The following is a 20,459-nucleotide window of genomic DNA, read 5'->3' on the forward strand; positions in this document are numbered from 1 at the left end:
AACGGCGGCAAACACTCCTCAGAGGCAGAAGTGCTGCCCTCGAAAGCGAAATAGACCTTTAGAGACACTTCCTAATCCTATTGTTTTTATACCAATAGAAAAATTTATCTAGTTTACAGACCTAGGCAATGAAATATTCAGATTCCAATTTCAAAATGTCAAATAAAATCTGGCTAACTAGCATTTCAGAGATCCTTAAGCTCCATGAAAAACTAGTTACATATCACATCCCAACAAGATAAGATGAACGATCAAGTGTGTATGATCCAAAATGGGCAAAAGATGAATAACATTCAGGTCAACATAATTTTGTTAAGACTTTTCAGTTACTTCATACATGACACCACTCAAACTGAAAAAAGGTCTATCATTGCTCACTTGGCTTTTTTTTTTTTTTCATTTTTATTGAGATTGTTCAGATACCATACAATTATCCAAAGATCCAAAGTGTACAATCACTTGCCCCTGGGTACCCTCATACAGCTGTGCATCCATCACACTTAATTTTTGTTTAATTTTTAGAAACTTTTCATTACTCCAGACAAGAAATAAAGTGAACGATGAAAAAAGAAAAAAAGAAAAGGAAACTCTAATCCTCCCCTATCCCTAACCAACCCTCCTCAATTGTTGACTCGTAGTATTGATATAGCACATTTGTTACTGTTTATGAAAAAATGTTGAAATACTACTAACTGTAGTATATAGTTTGTAATAGGTATATAGTTCTTCCCTATATGCCCCTCTATTATTAACTTCTAATTGTATTGTCATACATTTGTTCTGGTTCATGGAAGTGATTTCTAGTATTTGTACAGTTGATCATGGACACTGCCCACCATAGGATTCAGTTTTATACATTCCCATCTTTTGACCTCCAACTTTCCTTCTGGTGACATATATGACTCTGAGCTTCCCCTTTCCACCTCATTCACACACCATTTGGCGCTGTTAGTTATTCTCACATCTTGCTACCAACACCCATGTTCATTTCCAAACATTTAAGTTCATCCTAATTGAACATTCTGCTCATACTAAGCAACCACTCCCCATTCTTAAGCCTCATCCTATATCTTGGTACCTTATATTTCATGTCTATGAGTTTACATATTATAATTAGTTCCTATCAGTGAGACCCTGCAATAATTGTCCTAATGTGTCTGGCTTATTTCACTCAGTATATTGCCCTCGAGGTTTTGTCATCAACCCATTTTTTTTTAATATGGTTTTGTTCACTCACCATACATTCCATCCCAAGTAAATAATCAAAGGTTCTCTGCATGGTCATACATTTATGTGTTCACCACCTTCACCACTATCTAATAAGAGCATCTACATTTCTTCCACAAGGCAGGAGGGAGAGTCAAAGAAGGTAGAGAGGCAAAAGAAAGAGGAAAAAAAAATGACAGCTAGGAAGCAGCAAAAGGAAAAATAACCTTAAATCAAAGTAGAATAAAGAATCAGACAATACCACCAATGTCAAGTGTCTAACATGCCTCCCCTACCCCCCCCCCTTATCTGCATTCACTTTGGTATATCACCTTTGTTACATTAAAGGAAGCATAATACAATGATTCTATTAGTTACAGTCTCTAGTTTATGCTGATTGCATCCCTCCCCCAATGCCTCCCCATTTTTAACACCTTGCAAGGTTGGCATTTGCTTGTTCTCCCTCGTAAAAGAACATATTTGTACATTTTATCACAATTGTTGAATACTCTAGATTTCACCAAGTTACACAGTCCCAGTCATCTTTCCTCCTTTCTTGTGGTGTCTCACATGCTCCCCACCTTCCTCTCTCAACCGTATTCATAGTTACCTTTGTTCAGTGTACTTACATTGTTGTGCTACCATCTCCCAAAATTGTGTTCCAAACCACACACTCCTGTCTTCTATCACCCTGTAGTGCTCCCTTTAGTATTTCCTGTAGGACAGGTGTCTTGTTCACAAAGTCTTTCATTGTCTGTTTGTCAGAAAATATTTTGAGCTCTCCCTCATATTTGAAGGACAGCTTTGCTGGATACAGGATTCTTGGTTGGTGGTTTTTCTCTTTCAGTATCTTAAATATATCACACCACTTCCTTCTTGCCTCCATGGTTTCTGCTGAGAGATCCGCACATAGTCTTATTAAGCTTCCTTTGTATGTAATGGATCGCTTTTCTCTTGCTGCTTTCAGGATTCTCTCTTTGTCTTTGACATTTGATAATCTGATTATTAAGTGTCTTGGCGTAGGCCTATTCATATCTCTTCTGTTTGGAGTACGCTGCGCTTCTTGGATCTGTAATTTTATGTCTTTCATAAGGGATGGGAAATTTTCATTAATTATTTCCTCTATTATTGCTTCTGCCCCCTCTCCCTTCTCTTCTCCTTCTGGGACACCAATGATACGTACATTATTGTACTTTGTTTCATCCTTGAGTTCCCAGAGACGTTGCTCATATTTTTTCATTCTTTTCTCCATCTGCTCCTTTGCATGTAGGCTTTCAGGTGTTTTGTTCTCCAGTTCCTGAGTGTTTTCTTCTGCCTCTTGAGATCTGCTGTTGTATGTTTCCATTGTGTCTTTCATCTCTTGTGTTGTGCCTTTCATTTCCATAGATTCTACTGGTTGTTTTTTTGAACTTTTGATTTCTGCCGTATGCATGCCCAGTGCTTCCTTTACAGCCTCTATCTCTTTTGCAATATCTTCTCTAAACTTTTTGATTTGATTTAGCATTAGTTTAAATTCCTGTATCTCAGTTGAAGTGTATGTTTGTTCCTTTGACTGGGCCATAACTTTGTTTTTCTTAGTGTAGGTTGTAATTTTCTGTTGTCTAGGCATGGTTTCCTTGGTTATCCAAATCAGGTTTTCCCAGACCAGAACAGGCTCAGGTCTCAGAGGGAAGAAATATTCAGTATCTGGTTTCCCTGCGGGTGTGTCTTAGAAAATTGCTCCACCCTTTGATGCCTCAGGTCACTGTGCTTTTCTGCCCAGCAGGTGATGCCTGTTAGCCTATAATTCTTGACTGGTGTGAGGAGGTGTGGCTGTGTTCCCCCAGGCTCTGGGGTCTGGTTCTGAATGGAAAGGGCCCCATCCCTTTCCTCCTAGAGAAGACAGAGCCCCCAGGTGGAGGTCATTAGCATTTCAGTGGTCTCGCTCTCTGCTTATGCTGTCTCCACCCTTCCCCGAGTCACAGCCCTGGAAACTGAATATGACTGGGGCTTTCTCCACTGAGCTGAAAAAGAAACAGATAGTCCCCTTTAGACCCAGTCCAAGGCGACCCTCCGGCTCTCCAGGGTCAGTTGTCACCCAAAGCCTCTGTCTGTTTTTTGGGGATGCGTACCTGTAGTAAGCAGTTCACACTCACTACTTAAAACCCCAGTTGGAGCTCAGCTGAGCTATATTCGCTTGCTGGGAGAGAGCTTCTCTCTGGCACCACGAGGCTTTGCAGCTTGGGCTATGGGGGAGGGGGTCTCACGACTTGGATCCACAGGTTTTACTTACAGACTTTATGCTGTGTTCTCAGGCATTCCTCCCAATTCAGGTTGGTGTATGATGAGTGGATGGTCTCGTTTGTCCCCCCGCAGTTATTCTGGATTATTTACTAGTTGTTTCTGGTTTTTTGTAGTTGTTCCAGGGGGACTACTTAGCTTCCACTCCTCTCTATGCCGCCATCTTGCCCGAGTCCTCATTTGGCTTTTTAATGGGTATTCTGCCTGATTAGCTCTAAATTAGCTGACAAATCAAGTTCTTGAACCTGTAGGGCTAAAGACCAGATGCTCTGTTGCACTGCCTCCATTCAGGTGATGCTACCCTATCACACCAGGCCTGTGCAGTCAGCCAACCTCACACTATTAACACAGTGGTGTCTCCTCTCATTGAATGCATTTTTTTTCAAAATGACTTTACATATTTTCTTCCTGATAACAGAATATGTTTTAGCTTCAGAATAGATCTTGCCTATTATTTCCAGATAAATGAAGTTGTATTGAAGGGTTCTTATCCCAGGATTAATAGATAGCTTTAATGAGATCTGTGAACCTTCTGAAATTATATGCAACATTTGGGCAAATTTTTCTGGGAAAGGATCTATAGTTTTTATTAGACTTTCCAAGGGGGTCCATGTCCCAAAAAAAGGTTAAACACCACTGCTATAGTGTTTTCTCCACAAAATGAATGACAAGCATAGTAGTTATATGCTAACACTGCAGTGTGTAAGGAACAGATAACTTCCAAATCTTATCTACAGAGTTTTCCTTCAACTTTACTAGATGCTCATGAGCAGAGCTCTTCTCCTAAAACATTATAGAAAACTTGTGAACACAGATCCCCACCTTTAGCAGCTTAGCTTTCATTGTGGATGTGATGGTTGTGGGGTTAATAAACTGGAAGGAAGGGGCAGCGTTGTTTGGGTACTGCGTGGGGAACTTCACCAGCATCTTGACGCGGTGGTTGCTGCAGTGCACGGACACCGTGCAGCTCCTATCTGCTGCATCCATCTGCAAGAGACAAACCAAGAACTGCTCTGGAGACGGACTTTAAAGGGTCTGTAGATGCAAATGGATTTAAAGATGCTAAATGAATGTCAGTCCATGCTCCTGGCATTAGGGTGAAAGGAGAGTCTACAAAAACAAAGGAATTTGGAAGATTTGGATGACAAACTCATTTTCAAAACAGATTTTTAATTTTAGCACCTATTTAATAAGTTCAAGATATTTTGACTTAAAAAAGTTTCATCCCAAAACTGTGAGGTAAAAATTGCTGAAACTATGAGGTAGAGTAAAAATTTTTATATTTATTTTGAGATAAGAAAATAGAGCAGGAAGAAGTGAAATAATCTGACATGTTAAAAAATCTCTTGGGCAAATCCATAAAGACAGACAACACATTGGTAGGTGCCAGGGGCTACAGAGAGGGTAAATGGGGAGTGACTGCTAATGATGACAGGATATCTTTTTGGTTGGATTAAAAAGTTCTGGAACTAGACAGATAGTGTTGATGGTTGCACAACTTTGTGACTACACCAAGGACCAGTGAATTGTATACTTTAAAAGGATAAAGTTTATAGAATGTAAATTATACCGCAATATAAAAAGAAAAGTACTCCTGGGGAAAGGAAGTCAGATCTCTTTCTTGAACTATATCACTAGGTATCCACACTGTTCTCAACTGGGACAAGGGGAGTATAAAGTGAGCTGATACAGATAACCAATTAATCAAAGAATCTTTTATTCTTCAATTTCTTGTGCTGTCAACCAGAAAATGCAGCTGCAGTATAAGTGAAAAGAGTCACACATATAGGAAATCTGGAGATTTGGATTCAAATATGATCTTTCTTACAAAATAGCTGCTAAACTTGGACAAGTCACTTCATCTGGTGTCTCAGTTTCTTCATCTGTGAAGTGGGGATAAAACCACTTATTGCAAAGAGTGCTTTACAAGCAAAATGAGATAATTACGTAACAGCACATATCCCTGCTTACTATTGATTGAATCTGGGCAAATGAAAAACTCTGTCATGGAGAGATACTCAATTCTCTGAAGCAAAGAATTTAGACAAGCAGCCCGAAAGGGAAGGAGCAAACCTTCCTTGTGCTAAGTGAACAAAAAGGCTTTGGTCACCTTCTTATTATACATCTATGTCATTGGGTAACGACCAGCTTGTAAGAGAAGAAAGTATAGCATGGTGAAAAGAGCCTTAGAGAATAAGGAGCTTGGGAATCTACACTCAGCTCCACCATTTCATCAGTGACCCATGCCAAGTCATAGCCTTTCCAGATCTAAGTATCTTCATATACAATAAAACAAGGTATAGAAGCATCTAAGGAGATGCTAAGGCACATGAACATCAGTTTAGTCCTTGGTTCAACTTGTGAGAAAAGAATAGGGTAAGGGAAAAAGTTAGCTTTTATAAAACATCTGTATCTTTAGAAAACCTAAGAAACAAAAAAGCAAGCAGGAGACTCACCTATCGGAGCAGCAAAGCTATCTGCTAGCCAAAATCATAGCTGAACATTTCTCCTTCCTACAAACTGTGGTTGGCAATCATGAGAGACAATTTGTTGAATCACTACATACCTCCACATTGACATTCCGGATTTGCACATTGATCAAGGAGAACTCCTGCTGCAGAGTCTGAGGTAGCCCTAACTGATCCGATTTCCTCTCTTCTAGGAGATTGCTAGGGGGATCCTCCTTTGAGACTAGCAGGAAAGAGAAGTTCAATTATTGGAAAACATTTGTGAAAACAAGTCAGAGAGCGATTCTAAGGTATCTGCATTTTCCTACCATTTGAGAAAAAGAGAGGGCTGAAAAAGCCAACCAAAAAATAAATCATTTAGCTTAGATTTGAGGAGACAATGAAAATGTTCGACCTGACAGTCCACAGACTTTCTTCTGGGGGTATGTCCTCTGAGGCCAGCACTTGGCACCTGAGTGGCAGATTTGGGCCACACACACATTGTCTAGGTTCCTCTCATTTCATGACCATAGCTTGAGACATCACAAACAAAGCATCCAGAATAAGAGAGAGTAGGTGTGAAAAATTGGAATTAAGATACTATTTTATGCAGAAATACCCTGGAGATGAAGAGGGGAAAGGACAGCTTAAGTAGGATTTTTTCCCAGGACACTACAACTCATTCTATTTATTCATTCAAAAGCATAAATATGTTAGAAAGTACAATCCATAGTAAGATGAATAGGTACTTTCAGATTGTAATAAGATAACATAACTCTAAATCAAATATGTCAAAATTCAATATTTGTTACATCGGATGGAAAGTATAATAATATTCTCTGTACTTTTCTCTATGTAAAATATTTCATTTTAAAATTTATAAGTTAATATGGTAGACTAGGTAAAATGCAGACTAGTCTTCCTATTAAAAATGTTGGATAAAAAATTTCTTCAAAACCTTATAATATTGGCCATAAATGTCATAATTGTTGAAACTGGAAAATGGATATACAGGGTTACATTGTTGTATTCTATTTTGTTTAAAAAGGAAGTTAAGTCACATGGAATACATAAGAAGCACTAACAGATGTTTAGTTGGAGTTTAAGAAGAGAGGAGAGATAGAGCAGAATTAATTTGTGATGGGTTACTGGCTGAGAATTTTCTAGCCCTAAGACAGCAACAGACTGAAGAAGTCTAATAAAGCCCAAGCCAGTCAGATAATTAAAAAGAGACCTACACCTAATCATAATGAGAGCACAGAGAATCAAAAGCAAGAAGATTGTAAAGCAGTCAAAGGGACAAGTCACATTGATTTTAGTTGGGGCAGTTAGATTTGACAACTCACTTCTCAATACCAATAATGGAAGCCAAAGACAGTGCAACAGAATCTTCAGTGTTGGAGGAAAACTACCAATCTAGAATCCTGTACCCAAAAAAGATATTTCCCAAGACAAGGAGAAATAAGGACATTTACAGAACAACTACTACCAGCAGACCATCATTAAAGGAAATTCTTAAGTATGCTTCAGGTAGAAGGAAAATATCAGATTGAAGACCTGGTATGCAAGAACATGATAAATATGGGAATATAAACAATTATTAGAAGTAAAAAAAACATAATAATAATGCCCTGTGGGATTTTTTTTAAAAGATAGAATTAAAATATACAGCAATATCATAGGAGGAAGCCAGAAGGAAGGTAAAAGGAATTAAAGTGAACTTTTCAGGAGATTTGATAAGGTTAAGTATGTATATCATAATTTATAGGGTAAACACCAAGAAAACATACTGAGTTTTTAACTAGCAAAGGGGAAAAACAGAATAAAAAATAACCAATCCAAAAGAAGACAAGAAATAAGGGGGAAAGAAACAGAGTATATGGAATAAATAGGAAATACAACATAAGACGGCAGACATAAAAAATATTAATAATTACATTAAATATAAAAGGACCAATGCTCAAATTAACAAAGATTATCACACTAGACTTCTTTTTTTAATCATATGCTATTTATAAGAGACAATCTGAAGACATAGACACAAAGCTTGAAAATAAATATTAAAGTAAACAAAGCTGGTGTAGCTTTATCAATATCACACAAAATAGATTTAAGACAAAAAGTTAACTTCATAATGATATCCTTCATAACGGTAAAGGAAAATATGACAATTTAAAATGTGTATAAACCTATTAATAGAGCCTCAACAGAGATAAAGCTGATACTGACAGAACTATATGGAGAAATATCAAATCCACAATTACAGTGGGAGATTTTAACAAATTTCTCAATAACTGATAGGAAAAAGTAGACCAAAAAATTAGTATATAGAATATTTGAACATCATCATTAGCAAACTATACCTAATGGAGGGGTATTAGGTAATACTCTATCCAACAATTGCAGTTTATATATTCTTATGGAATATTTACAAGTGACCATATATTGGTTCAAGTCTGAAACAATTTTAAAGGACTAAAAAAATACAAACCATAGCCTATGACCAAAATGAATTAAGTTAGGAATCAATAACACAAAGATACCAGAAAAAAACTAAACTTTAAAATTAAAAAAAATACTTTTAAATTAAGAAACATACTTTGAAAATAAGCCAAGGATTACAGTAGAAATTCTAATGGAAATTAGAAAACTTTTTGAACTAAATGATAATGAAAATACTTATAAAATAAAGCTAAAGAAATACTTAAAAGTAAAATATATAATTTTAGTTGCTTATATTAGTAAAAAAAAAAAGTTGAAAATTAGAGAATTAAAGATCTAAAAAGGAAGAACAGTAAAATAAATTCAAAGATGAAAGAAAAGGATAAAGATAATTATGAGCAGAAATGAATGAAATGGAAAACAAACATACAATAGAGTATCAACAAAGACCAAAGTTGATACTTAGAGAAAACAAAAAGTTGGCAAATCTCTGATAAGAATAATCAGAAAGGAAACAAAGAGAGAGCAATGACAATAATAACCAATTTAGGAATGAAAAAAGATATGTCTTCAAATGCTACAGACATTAGAAGTATCAAAAGATATTAAAAACAACCTTATGCCTTTGAATTTGAAAATTAAATGAAAAAGAAAAATTCCTACCAAAACTGACCAAACAAGAACTAGAAAACTATTAAAAGAATTGAATGATCAGCAAAAATTTCCCTATGAAGAAAATTCTAGGCTCAGATGGCTTTACCGGCAAGTTCAACCAAACACTAAGGAAGATAATGTATTTCTGGGAAAAAAAAAAACAAGAAATATTCTCTAACTTATTTTATGAAATTAGTATCAAGACTCCAATCATTAAGGGAAAGACAAATCAAAAACCAATCTCCTATGTGAACATAAATATAAAAATCCTAAACTCAATATTACTTTCCCTTTGTGACTGAGAACAAGGCAAGGATAGTGTTTTTTCACTGCTGTTCAATATTGTACTGACGATCCCAGCCAGCAAAGTAAGGAAAGAAAAAAATGAAAGGAAAAAAAAACAGGTCTAAAAACTGGAAAGGGAAAAATAAAACTGTTATCGAGATTACGTATTCAGAAAATTCAAGATAATCTAAAGATAAATTATAAAAATAGAGAATTTAACAATCTACTAGATCATTATACACAAATGAACTATATTTTTAAAAAATATATAACGTTAGCAATGAAGAGAAAACAAATTTTTAGAATCCATTTTTAATAGCTTAAAAATGTCAAGTTCCCAGAAATAAAACTAATAAAAGATGGACAAAACCTCTACGGAGAAAATTAAGAAACAAAATTGAGAGATATTCAAGACCAAAATAAATAGAGAGATAGAATAAAGCATGTTAATGGAGTTAAGTCTCACTATTGTAAAGATGTTATTCCCCCGCAAAATCAGTAAAAATCTAATTTTAATCTAAATCTCAACCAGATCCTTAATGGAAGCTACAAGTGGATTCTAGCATTTACCAAAAAATAAAAAAATTCCAGAAGTTCAAGAATTATCCTACCAGATATCAAATCTTATTTTAAACCTTCAGTAACTAAGGTTTACTTAGTTTAAGTAACTAAGACATGTTATTTACACAAAGCCTTCACCTGAAGTTCCCTAATATTTCTCCAAATTAGGAGAAAAATAAAGAGGGCCTTCCAATACACATTTTTCTGCTAATTCCCCCTCATTTCATGATTTTTCCTCTAATTTGAGTTTTATGTCCTTTTGGTCCAAGTTACAGAAAGTTTAAAAAATACCACTGAACTTCACAAGATTCTTATTCTTTCTCCATGTCAAATTACCTTTTAAATGTCTCCTCTTTAAGTTTGATATTCACTCCCTTGTCCGCTCTACCAAGACTCCCCACCCCACCCCCAACCAATTGTTAGAATTCTGGGGTTCTGATCTTGCCTCAATCATTGCTGCAACTATGAAACACACAGTGAACCATCTCACCTAAAACATCAGTTAGACAAATTACCTTCTTCCTCCCCATGGCTGGAGTTGTGCTGGTGATCTGTATCTTGAGTGTGAAGGGTCTTCTCTGGCTCCGGCAGAAGAGAAATGCTCTCAATGAACTCATCAACACCATCTAAGATGTCATTTGCACAAAGCTGAAACAAAGGGTAGAAGATCTAGGTCTAGGGAAGTTAGCAGACATGTTTGGGTAAAAAGCTCTGACTTAAAAATGGGAATCACAAAGGATAGAGAAGTGTCAGGCAAGACAAGATACAATCAAAATGGGCTGTGCCCATTACCAACTCTCCCTCGTTAAATACACAGGATAATATACTCTATTATTCTATCCTGGAAACTTTCATCACATTTATGGCTTATGCAACCCTCAGAAAACATTTAAATTCCAAAACTTGATGGAGTTTATTCAGCTAACCCACAAGCAAACATATCATAACCTCAAAACATTTGGAGCAAATGGTGTTTTGGAGAAAATCTATTTAAAAGGCAATAAAGTAGTGAATCTTGGTCAAAATGCTCAAGTGACTTCATTCTAAGCAGTGCTACAGATTCTACCCAGCATTTTCTATCTGCTCTGTGCAAAGCAGGATGCAGAGCACTGCAGGGGACACAAGAACAAGTGAGACATGATTCTTGCCCTCAAGGAATTTAGAATCAAATGAGGATAAGACAGTAGCCTGTGATGAGGCAGAGCAAAGTAAGGTTCACAAAAGCAGTCCACGCAAGGCACCACAGTGGCTCATGTAAGAGACAGATATCCTCCGGAGGTAAAAATCGAAAATGGCTTCCTAGAATAAGTGTTTTCGAAGGGAACAGAGGGCTCCAAACATAGCAGAGTACAAGGGTGGGTCTCCTCGCCCATTTAGAGAAAGAGAAAAAAAAGGAAGCTCCCAGGCCATGTGTTCAGTATGCTACCTATATTATTATTTATCACAGCAAGAGCAAAAAAGACATTTCAGTAGCTTTTTGTCCTTAAAGTGATGAATACTGAAGTTCACCCTTTTAAGTCCTCAAATCCACAGTGTGCCCTACACAAGCCACTCAGCCAACCCGAAAGTATGCATTAAATGTTTATCATGTATCCTTTAACTTCCACAAATACCAAATCTTTTATTTTTAAAAAAGTTTCTAGAGTATACAGTTACATTCCCTCACAACAGCATTGAATACATACCCTCTGCATCTGGAAATCCACCCGCCACATCCTCAAGGTCTGATCGCGGGACCACGTAACCAGTTGGTAATCCTTTGACCCTAGAAATAACCAAATGAGGATCCCAGAAATTTTTCTGACTTCAAAATGAACTTTGCTACAGGTCGCAATGGATTGAGAATCATTCATTCATTCAACAAATATTTATGAACATCTCCTGAGGGCCTGGCACTGTTCTAGACTCTAGGACTATACATGAATAAAACAATCTCTATCTTTATGGACCTCACATTTCAGTGATAGAAATAGACACTTAAATATATAATATAATATCAGGTAGTGATAAGTGTTATGAAAAATAACACAGGATGAAAGGACAGAGACTGATGGGGGAACTATTTTTAGATAGGACTCCCTGAAGAAGTCACATTTGAGCAGAAATTTAAACGAAGTGAACTAATAACTGGCACATCAGCAGGTGAAGAAAGATGCTGGGATTTAATGTCACACTAAACTTTCACCTCTACAAATATTCTTCCTTTTTTTATATGCTCTTGAGGAGCTGAGGATAAATATATTTTTTGTAAAATGAATTGTTTTAAATGCATCATGGTATCTTACTGTTTACAAGAGTTTTTGGTAAAGAAATGCATCTCTTTATAAATTGAATAACCACTCTCTAATGTTCTTAATTGATTAACTTATATTTTCACATATTAAATTTGGTCAAAGGGAAATTATTCTAAGCCTTTATAAGGCTTTGGATGCTGTATGAAAGAGCTTTATGAAGATCAGGATATTCCAGGATAATTATGCAGTAACTAGAAAATCTTTCAAGGCCATCGTCAGAGAGTAAAAAATTTAAAAATCATTTCATCCTCTTCCCTCCTTCTATGGATGGGGAAACTGAGGCAGCAGAGAAAATGGCTTGTCCAAGGTAACAGGATGAGTTAGTAGCAAAACAAGAGCCTGTTCTCTTTCCATCAATCAGGTCCTTCTCCAGGTCAGTATCTTCAACACAGCCTTTACTCTCAATTAATTAAAGTATCCTTTTTCATTCCTGACAACAAAACAGCAACTACTGTGAATCACTGCCTGAGTTCTACCATCTAGATTCACATTAGCATCAACAATATTCTGACCCACATCTGGACTCTTCAGGTCCCTGTTTGGGGAAAGGGTATGCCTGATTCCTTTCTAAAGTCAACTCCTCTAACTATGCCTTCAGCCCTATTCCCACTCATTTCCAAAGGGCACTTGCTTCTTCTCCTTGCCTTCAAATAGAGGGCAGCAGGACTCTGCCAACTGGCCTATTCTACTCCTTCACTCACAAAACTGTTTTCTGATGCCTCTATTCATGCTACTTTGCAATGTGGCTTGTAGCCTCAATCTGCTTTTGGATGTCCTCTATTAATGATCATATAGTTTTCTATTCGTTAAATTAAATCCTTTTCTCTTAATCTGCAGTTTGATCCTTCAGCAACACTTGAAACCAATGACTATTCCTTCCTTCATGAAATATCTTTTTCTCTTGGCCACAACCACCCGATTCTCTTCCTATCTCTCTGAAGGCTGCTTCACCCACAGTAAAAAATCAAAATCAAAGCCTGAGGTGGTCCAATAAAAACTAAGAGGAGTAAAAAATAAACTGGAGCAACATTAGGTTGAGAGAGAAGCAAAATAGAAGCATACATGAAGGATAATTACATTTATCAAAGGTTTAAAAGCAAGCAAAACTAAACTATTTTCAGGGATGCATAAGTGGATGGTAAAACAATAAGGGAAAAAAAAAACTAAAATGCCTATCATAAGCATTAGGATAGTGTTATCTCTGTGAGAAAGGAAGGGGTTGTGATTAGGAAGTTTCTGGGGTTCTGGAAATATGCTCTTTCTTGACCTTGGTGGTGGCTACATAGATTTTTACTTTACAATTATTTGTTAAACTGTACATGTTCTATGCAATTTTCTAGACACGTGATACATCTCACAATCAAAAAAAATTTTTTTTTGAACCTGTAACTTATACTAACTATTTCAGTACTGGCTAGACAGTCCTAGTCTATACAATCTATCCTACCAGCTTAAAGAAGAGATGAGAAAGTAACAATGGGCTGCTGAGCAATTCTGATTTCAGCCCCATACTACAGGTCAACCCTTCCCTATCAGACTGTGGGGAAACTACATATTCCTATGGCAAAATGCAAGACATTAAGTTGAAGGCCAAAAGCCAAGCATGCAATTGGTGGGATAAAGACCGGAGGTAGCCTCATGTTTCTAGAAGAAAGAGATTTGGGAAATAAGGATGGGAAACTTAAAAATGATGATCAAAAGTTCACTTCAAAAATATCCTAGAAGAGGAACATGAAGGTCACAAACTGGGATAAGATGATGACTGCTCTAATCCAAGTTCTACTGGAGATCTTTCCTGGGACTCTGGACAAGTCAAATCTCTCTACCTGCCTGGCCTGCCTTCTATAATTATGAGAACACCAAGAAATATATGTCTGTTCTGTAAAAAATTTAGAGATCGCGCCAATAAGATCTCAAGAAAAGAAAGGCTCTAACTAAATCTGTATGGTAGGTTGATGGAGAAACTGAGGCCAAGGGTTTCTTGACTCCTATTATATCAACTTCTTACTATAGCAGATCTCTTCCAAGCAGGAGACAGACTATGTTGAAAATCAGGGAAAAGGAGAGAATTTGGGGGAAGAACAGCAGCTGCATACTCCCTTTCCCCATCTTGGTTAATTTCATGATCAAATTGGCTAGGTTATGGTGTCCAGTTTTTGGTCAAACACGAGCCCAGTTGATACGTAAAGGTATTTAGTAGATGGGATTTGCATCTACAATCAGTTTATTGCATCTGCACCCAACAAAGGAGATTGCCCTCAGCTATGCAGGTAATCTCATCCAATCTGTTAGAGGTCTTAAAACCAAGAACTGAAGGTTTCAGGGGTCAGAAGAAGAATTTCTGGTTCAATATCGGTTCTTGCCAGAATTTCCAGCTTTCCCTGGGGAATTTAGACTAAGGACTTCATAATCACCTTTATCAGAGTCTCCAGTCTGTGGCCTGCCCTACAGAGTTCAGACTTTTCAGCCTCCACAGCCACATTAGTCAATTCCTTATAATAAACCAACATATGTGCTGTTGGTTCTGTTTCTCTGGAGACCCCTACTAATACACAGCCTGCTATTAAAGTTGGTGATCCTACAACTCTCTCATTCCTAAAGCCCAGCCCTATTTCTGCTGTCCTCCTTTCACATGACCAAAGCACTGACTGGTACTGTTGTTCAACAGGGTTCAGAAGATGATCTGGCAGCAAGTCTTCTCTTATATTCACCTTCCTTTTGTTTCCTCCACTGGAACTCCAGAACCACATCATCATGCCCCACAAAGGTATGAACTGGGGTGTTCAAGTCAAAGACATTCCAAAGGAGAAGACTATTTTCTCTCCGCAGCTGTGGAACCATCACAGTCACTAATCCATTACTGAAAGGCTTAGGGCAAGAAAGGGAAAAGCATGTGATTATTCCAGGGAGAATCAACTGAGTCTTGAGTTAGCAAAAATGGGAATTGCTCCCTAACTAAAATAAATTAGATGATGGAAGTGCCAACCCACCTGGGGAAAATTTTTCCAAATACTTTAAGTTGACCATCACATATACCCTCTTCTATGCTTATGAAAAGAACCACAGCAAATGAAAAATAAGTCCCAACCAAATACTTGAGAAGAACTTTTTCACCCTAAAATAAGAAAATGGTTCTGACTACTGTTTTGGAATACACCATGTTGCATCCTAGCCTTTCTCCATGAGTTCCCACTCAAGAGTTAAGAGAGTGCTTTCCCAGCATGAGCAACAAATATGATTCTTTCCATGTGGAAATGCACCAGAAATTCACCACCCACGTGAAGCGTCACTTCCTACTGCCTCCATACTACAACTATTCAAAGAAAAACCTCATAATTTCAGGACTGACATGTTTTAATTACCAAAATCCAATCTGCTGGGTAGCTAAGAGGCTCAATTGGTTTATAATTAATCTCTGTTCTTTAAGGAAGAGACTATAGTCATGTAAGAGCACATTTACCTTCACCTCCTCACATGGAAGCACTTTTCTATTTATTTTTTATTTAACATTATTTTACTTAACATATTATTTTTTATTTACAATATTATTTTATTTAACATATTATTTTATTTAACATATTAATCCAGAGAAGTATTTCAATTCATTAAAAAAGTGTCTAATTTCTTGGCAAGTGTTCCCAGATGCAAAACAATATAATACCCAAATTATCTTCTGTGCTCCACAATGCCCCGTGGTGACAACCCAATGTACACAGGTAGTTTTACTCTCCCTAATCTAATATTTAGATTGACATTAAAAGAAATATGTCATCTCCGATAAGCAGCTATCAATGTGGCAGAGAAAAAATTGTTGAAAGTTTAGTAATAGCCTACTCCCTATATTTGTATAGCATTTTATGGTTTATAAAGCACTTTCATATACATTATTTCACAAGAAAGGCACAGTAGAAATTGTTTCTCATATTCCACAGAGGAGGAAACTGCTAATCAAAAACAAGTGATTTGCCCAGTGCCACAAAAATGTTAAAATGGCAGACTCAGGCCCAAAATCCAGGTCCTCTGAATCCAAAGCCAGAGTTCTTTCCTCTACAATCCATTGATTTAAAGCCTCTTGACCCTCTATCTCCATCCCACCATGCTCCCCTACCATTAGTGAACCTCTTTTCAGTGCCGAGCTTCTCTGTCTAGCTTTGTTAGCAATTCTAATATATATACTGACCCAACATTCCAAGGGTAAAATTTAAAATAGATAAAATAGATACCAGTTTTTATGTCATCATTATCACCTTTACCCTCTTTTCCAAACCAACAGAACAGAGGAAAGGAAAACTGCCTCACAAAGAAAAAAAGAGAAAATGTTCCTTGGCCCCTTGTCTCTGAAGCACTGATGTGAAATTTCCCACCAAGAGGCGGAGAGGCAGGGCGTCTCACTCACCGTGTATCTGGCCTTCCAGACAGGCACCTGGCAAGGGAGAATATTGAGGTACTTCCGAGGTTGCCGGTAATCCCAGAACTAGAAGAAAGAAAAGTGGGATAATTTGTGAAATAAATGCCATTTAAAAAAAACTCAACTATTGAAATAAGCATAACCTTCAAACTCATTGCCTTTTGTCCTCTAAAGATACATTCCAGTAGTGTATTTTAGTTCAGCCCCCATAACGATGTTACTGTGACAGACACACAAAGAAAACCTCCCTTACACATTTACAAACATTAGAGGAGAATTTCCCCTACTTCAAGAGGCCCATCAACTGAGGCAGATCATTGTCAGTCTGCCTGCCTATTTAACGACCTTCGTCATTGAAAGCTAAAAGTGACATGTGTTGATCCTTTATCACTATTACACTAGGCAGGATAATAGCTGCAATGTACTGACTACTTACTGCATTTAGAGTTTTAAGTTTTTTTTACCCCATTTAATCTTTATAACAACCATATAATGGATGTTATTTCTTTTTCAAACGTAAAATCTAAACTACTAAATGCTATAACTTGCCCAAGGTCACACAGGAACACCAATTCTGGATACCAGTTCATTCAAGTACATACTCATTCATTCATTCCAACACTTAAGGTGTGGGACTAGAGGCCGAAGGATATACAAAGGTAACTCAGAAAAAAACTCTACCTTAGAGCTGCCTATGCATCTCATGTGAGGGACAAAAATACTTAGAACTAAGCATTTATCACCAAAGCAGGAAATCACAGAGCACCAAAGGCACGAAAACCAAACTTGAAACACTGAACCATTCAGGTATTAAGACATTATTTTCCAAATCAGATGACAGGAGTCATTCTGGAAAACAGTTTGGCAGTTTCTTAAAAAGTTAAACATACACTACCATATGATTTAGCAATCCTAATCCTACGTATTTACCCTAGAAAAATGAAAACTTCTCTTCAAAGAGAAATCTGTACATGAGTGTTTATAGCAGCTCTAATCACAATCATAAAAAACTGGAAACACCTCAAATGTACCTCAACAATGGCTAGATAATAAATCGTGGTATATCCATACAATGGATTACTACTCAGCAATAAAAAGTCTAAGAACTCTTGATTCCTGAAGCAACTTGCATTAATCTTAAAGGCAATATGCTGAGCAAAAGAAGCCAGTCTCAAAAGGTTACATGCTGTATGATTCCATTTACATGACATTCTTGGAGGCAGTGTAAGGGTTTGATTGTGAATATAGCACTAGGTAGTTTTTTGGGGTAATGGAACTATTCTGAATCTTGATTGTGGTGGTAGTTACCCAAATGAACATGAAAAAGAGGTCATTTTTTTTTTCCTGTATGATAACTTCAACAAAAAGATGAGAAGAAAAGACTTACAATACAAAGTGTTGGGATGTATATGGAACAACTGGAACTCTCAATTATTGATACAACCACTTTCGACAAGCTGTTTGGCCTTATTTACTGAGGTTAAATATATGCTATCCTACGACCCAGCAATCCTACTTCTAAGTATATGCCCCAGAGAAATGAGTCTATATGCCATCCAAAGACATAAAAGAATGTTGATAGCTTGCTTTCCTCATAAGAGCCCAAAACTGGAAATAACCCAATTGCCCATAAATAGAAGAATGGATAAATAAATTGTTGCACATTACATGAGTAAATAATAAATTGCTGATACCTACAACAAAATGAATGAATCTCACTGTAGATATCAGGTTAAGTGAAAGAAGCCAAACACACAAGAGTACATACTGTTTGATTCCAATAATATGAAGTTTAAGAGCAAGGAAAACTAATCAATGGTGACAGAATTCAGAACAGTGATTGTCTCTGGAGGGTAGTACTGACTGGGAAAGGGCATGTGGCAATTTTCTGAGGTGCTGGAAATGTTCTATATCTTGATCTGGGAGCAGTTACCTGAGCGTATACATGTGCAAAATTCATCAAGATGTACACTTAGGGTTAGCGTACTTTGTGCATTTTACTGAATCTGTTACATACATTAATTAAAATGTTTTTAAAAAGAGATGAGAGACTGGTGAGCTGTATGTTTTAGTTACTCCTCCAGGAAAGTAGGTAGAAAGCCAGGAACTGCGTGGACTGGACACCACAGAGCAATCTGACTTTGGGCATACTTCATACAACACTCATGAAAACGTGGAACTGCTGAGATCAGCGAAATCTGTAAGCTTTTGCGGCCAGGGGACCCGCGCCCCTCCCTGCCAGGCTCAGTCCCGGGGGAGGAGGGGCTGTCAGCTCCGGGAAGGAGAAGGGAGAACTGCAGTGGCAGCCCTTATCGGAAACTCATTCTACTGATACAAACTCCAAGCATAGATAGACTGAGACCAGACACCAGAGAATCTGAGAGCAGCCAGCCCAGCAGAGAGGAGACAGGCATAGAAAAAAAACAACACCAAAAACACCAAAATAAAAGCGGAGGATTTTTGGAGTTCTGGTGAACATAGAAAGGGGAAGGGCCCTGAGGCGCATATGCAAATCCCGAAGAAAAGCTGATCTCTCTGCCCTGTGGACCTTTCCTTAATGGCCCTGGTTGCTTTGTCTCTTAGCATTTCAATAACCCATTAGATCTCTGAGGAGGGCCCGGTTTTTTTTTTTGTTTTTTTTTTAATCCTTTTTTCTTTTTCTAAAATAATTACTCTAAGAAGCCCAATACAGAAAGCTTCAAAGACTTACTATTTGGGCAGGTCAAGTCAAGAGCAGAACTAGGAGAGCTCTGAGACAAAACGCAATAATCCAGTGGCTGAGAAAATTCACTAACCACCACAACTTCCCAAGAAAAGGGGGGTGTCCGCTCACAGCCATCATCCTGGTGGACAGGAAACACTCCTGCCCATCGCCAGCCCCATAGCCCAGAACTGCCCCAGACAACCCAGTGTGACGGAAGTGCTTCAAATAACAGGCACACACCACAAAACTGGGCGTGGACATTAGCCTTCCCTGCAACCTCAGCTGATTGTCCCAGAGTTGGGAAGGTAGAGCAGTGTGAATTAACAAAGCCCCATTCAGCCATCATTTCAGCAGACTGGGAGCTTCCCTACACAGCCCAGCAGCCCAGAACTGCCCTGGGGGGACGGCACTCACCTGTGACATAGCACAGTCATCCCTCAACAGAGGACCAGGGGTGCACGGCCTGGAAGAGGGGCCCACTTGCAAGTCTCAGGAGCCATACGCCAATACCAAGGACTTGTGGGTCAGTGACAGAGACAAACTGTGGCAGGACTGAACTGAAGGATTAGACTATTGCAGCAGCTTTAAAACTCTAGGATCACCAGGGAGATTTGATTGTTAGGGCCACCCCCCCTCCCTGACTGCCCAGAAACACGCCCCATATACAGGGCAGGCAACACCAACTACACACGCAAGCTTGGTACACCAATTGGACCCCACAAGACTCACTCCCCCACTCACCAAAAAGGCTAAGCAGGGGAGAACTGGCTTGTGGAGAACAGGTGGCTCGTGGACGCCACCTGCTGGTTAGTTAGAGAAAGTGTACTCCAAGAAGCTGTAGATCTGATAAATTAGAGATAAGGACTTCAATTGGTCTACAAATCCTAAAAGAACCCTATCAAGTTCAGCAAATGCCACGAGGCTAAAAACAACAGAAAATTATAAAGCATATGAAAAAACCAGACGATATGGATAACCCAAGCCCAAGCACCCAAATCAAAAGACCAGAAGAGACACAGCACCTAGAGCAGCTACTCAAAGAACTAAAGATGAACAATGAGACCATAGTACGGGAGATAAAGGAAATCAAGAAGACCCTAGAAGAGCATAAAGAAGACATTGCAAGACTAAATAAAAAAATGGATGATCTTATGGAAATTAAAGAAACTGTTGACCAA

At 37.9% G+C, this 20,459-nt stretch overlaps 1 protein-coding gene across 4 annotated transcripts in view; it reads right to left on the reverse strand.

The window, feature by feature from the left end:
- The window catches only part of WDR59 (WD repeat domain 59), a 138,115-nt gene that overhangs the window by 58,429 nt on the left and 59,227 nt on the right, over positions 1-20,459 (reverse strand). For all 4 annotated transcript variants that reach the window (XM_037815684.1, XM_037815685.1, XM_037815683.1 and 1 more), the window contains exons 9-14: positions 16,566-16,643; positions 14,881-15,037; positions 11,561-11,640; positions 10,391-10,523; positions 6,053-6,177; positions 4,309-4,473 (exon numbers count right to left, since the gene is read on the reverse strand). In XM_037815684.1, the coding sequence (XP_037671612.1) occupies positions 4,309-4,473; positions 6,053-6,177; positions 10,391-10,523; positions 11,561-11,640; positions 14,881-15,037; positions 16,566-16,643 (738 nt within the window). The remainder of the gene's footprint in view (positions 1-4,308; positions 4,474-6,052; positions 6,178-10,390; positions 10,524-11,560; positions 11,641-14,880; positions 15,038-16,565; positions 16,644-20,459) is intronic.

This window comes from Choloepus didactylus, chromosome 22 (genome assembly GCF_015220235.1).
Source record: "Choloepus didactylus isolate mChoDid1 chromosome 22, mChoDid1.pri, whole genome shotgun sequence".
Lineage (NCBI taxonomy): Eukaryota > Metazoa > Chordata > Mammalia > Pilosa > Megalonychidae > Choloepus > Choloepus didactylus.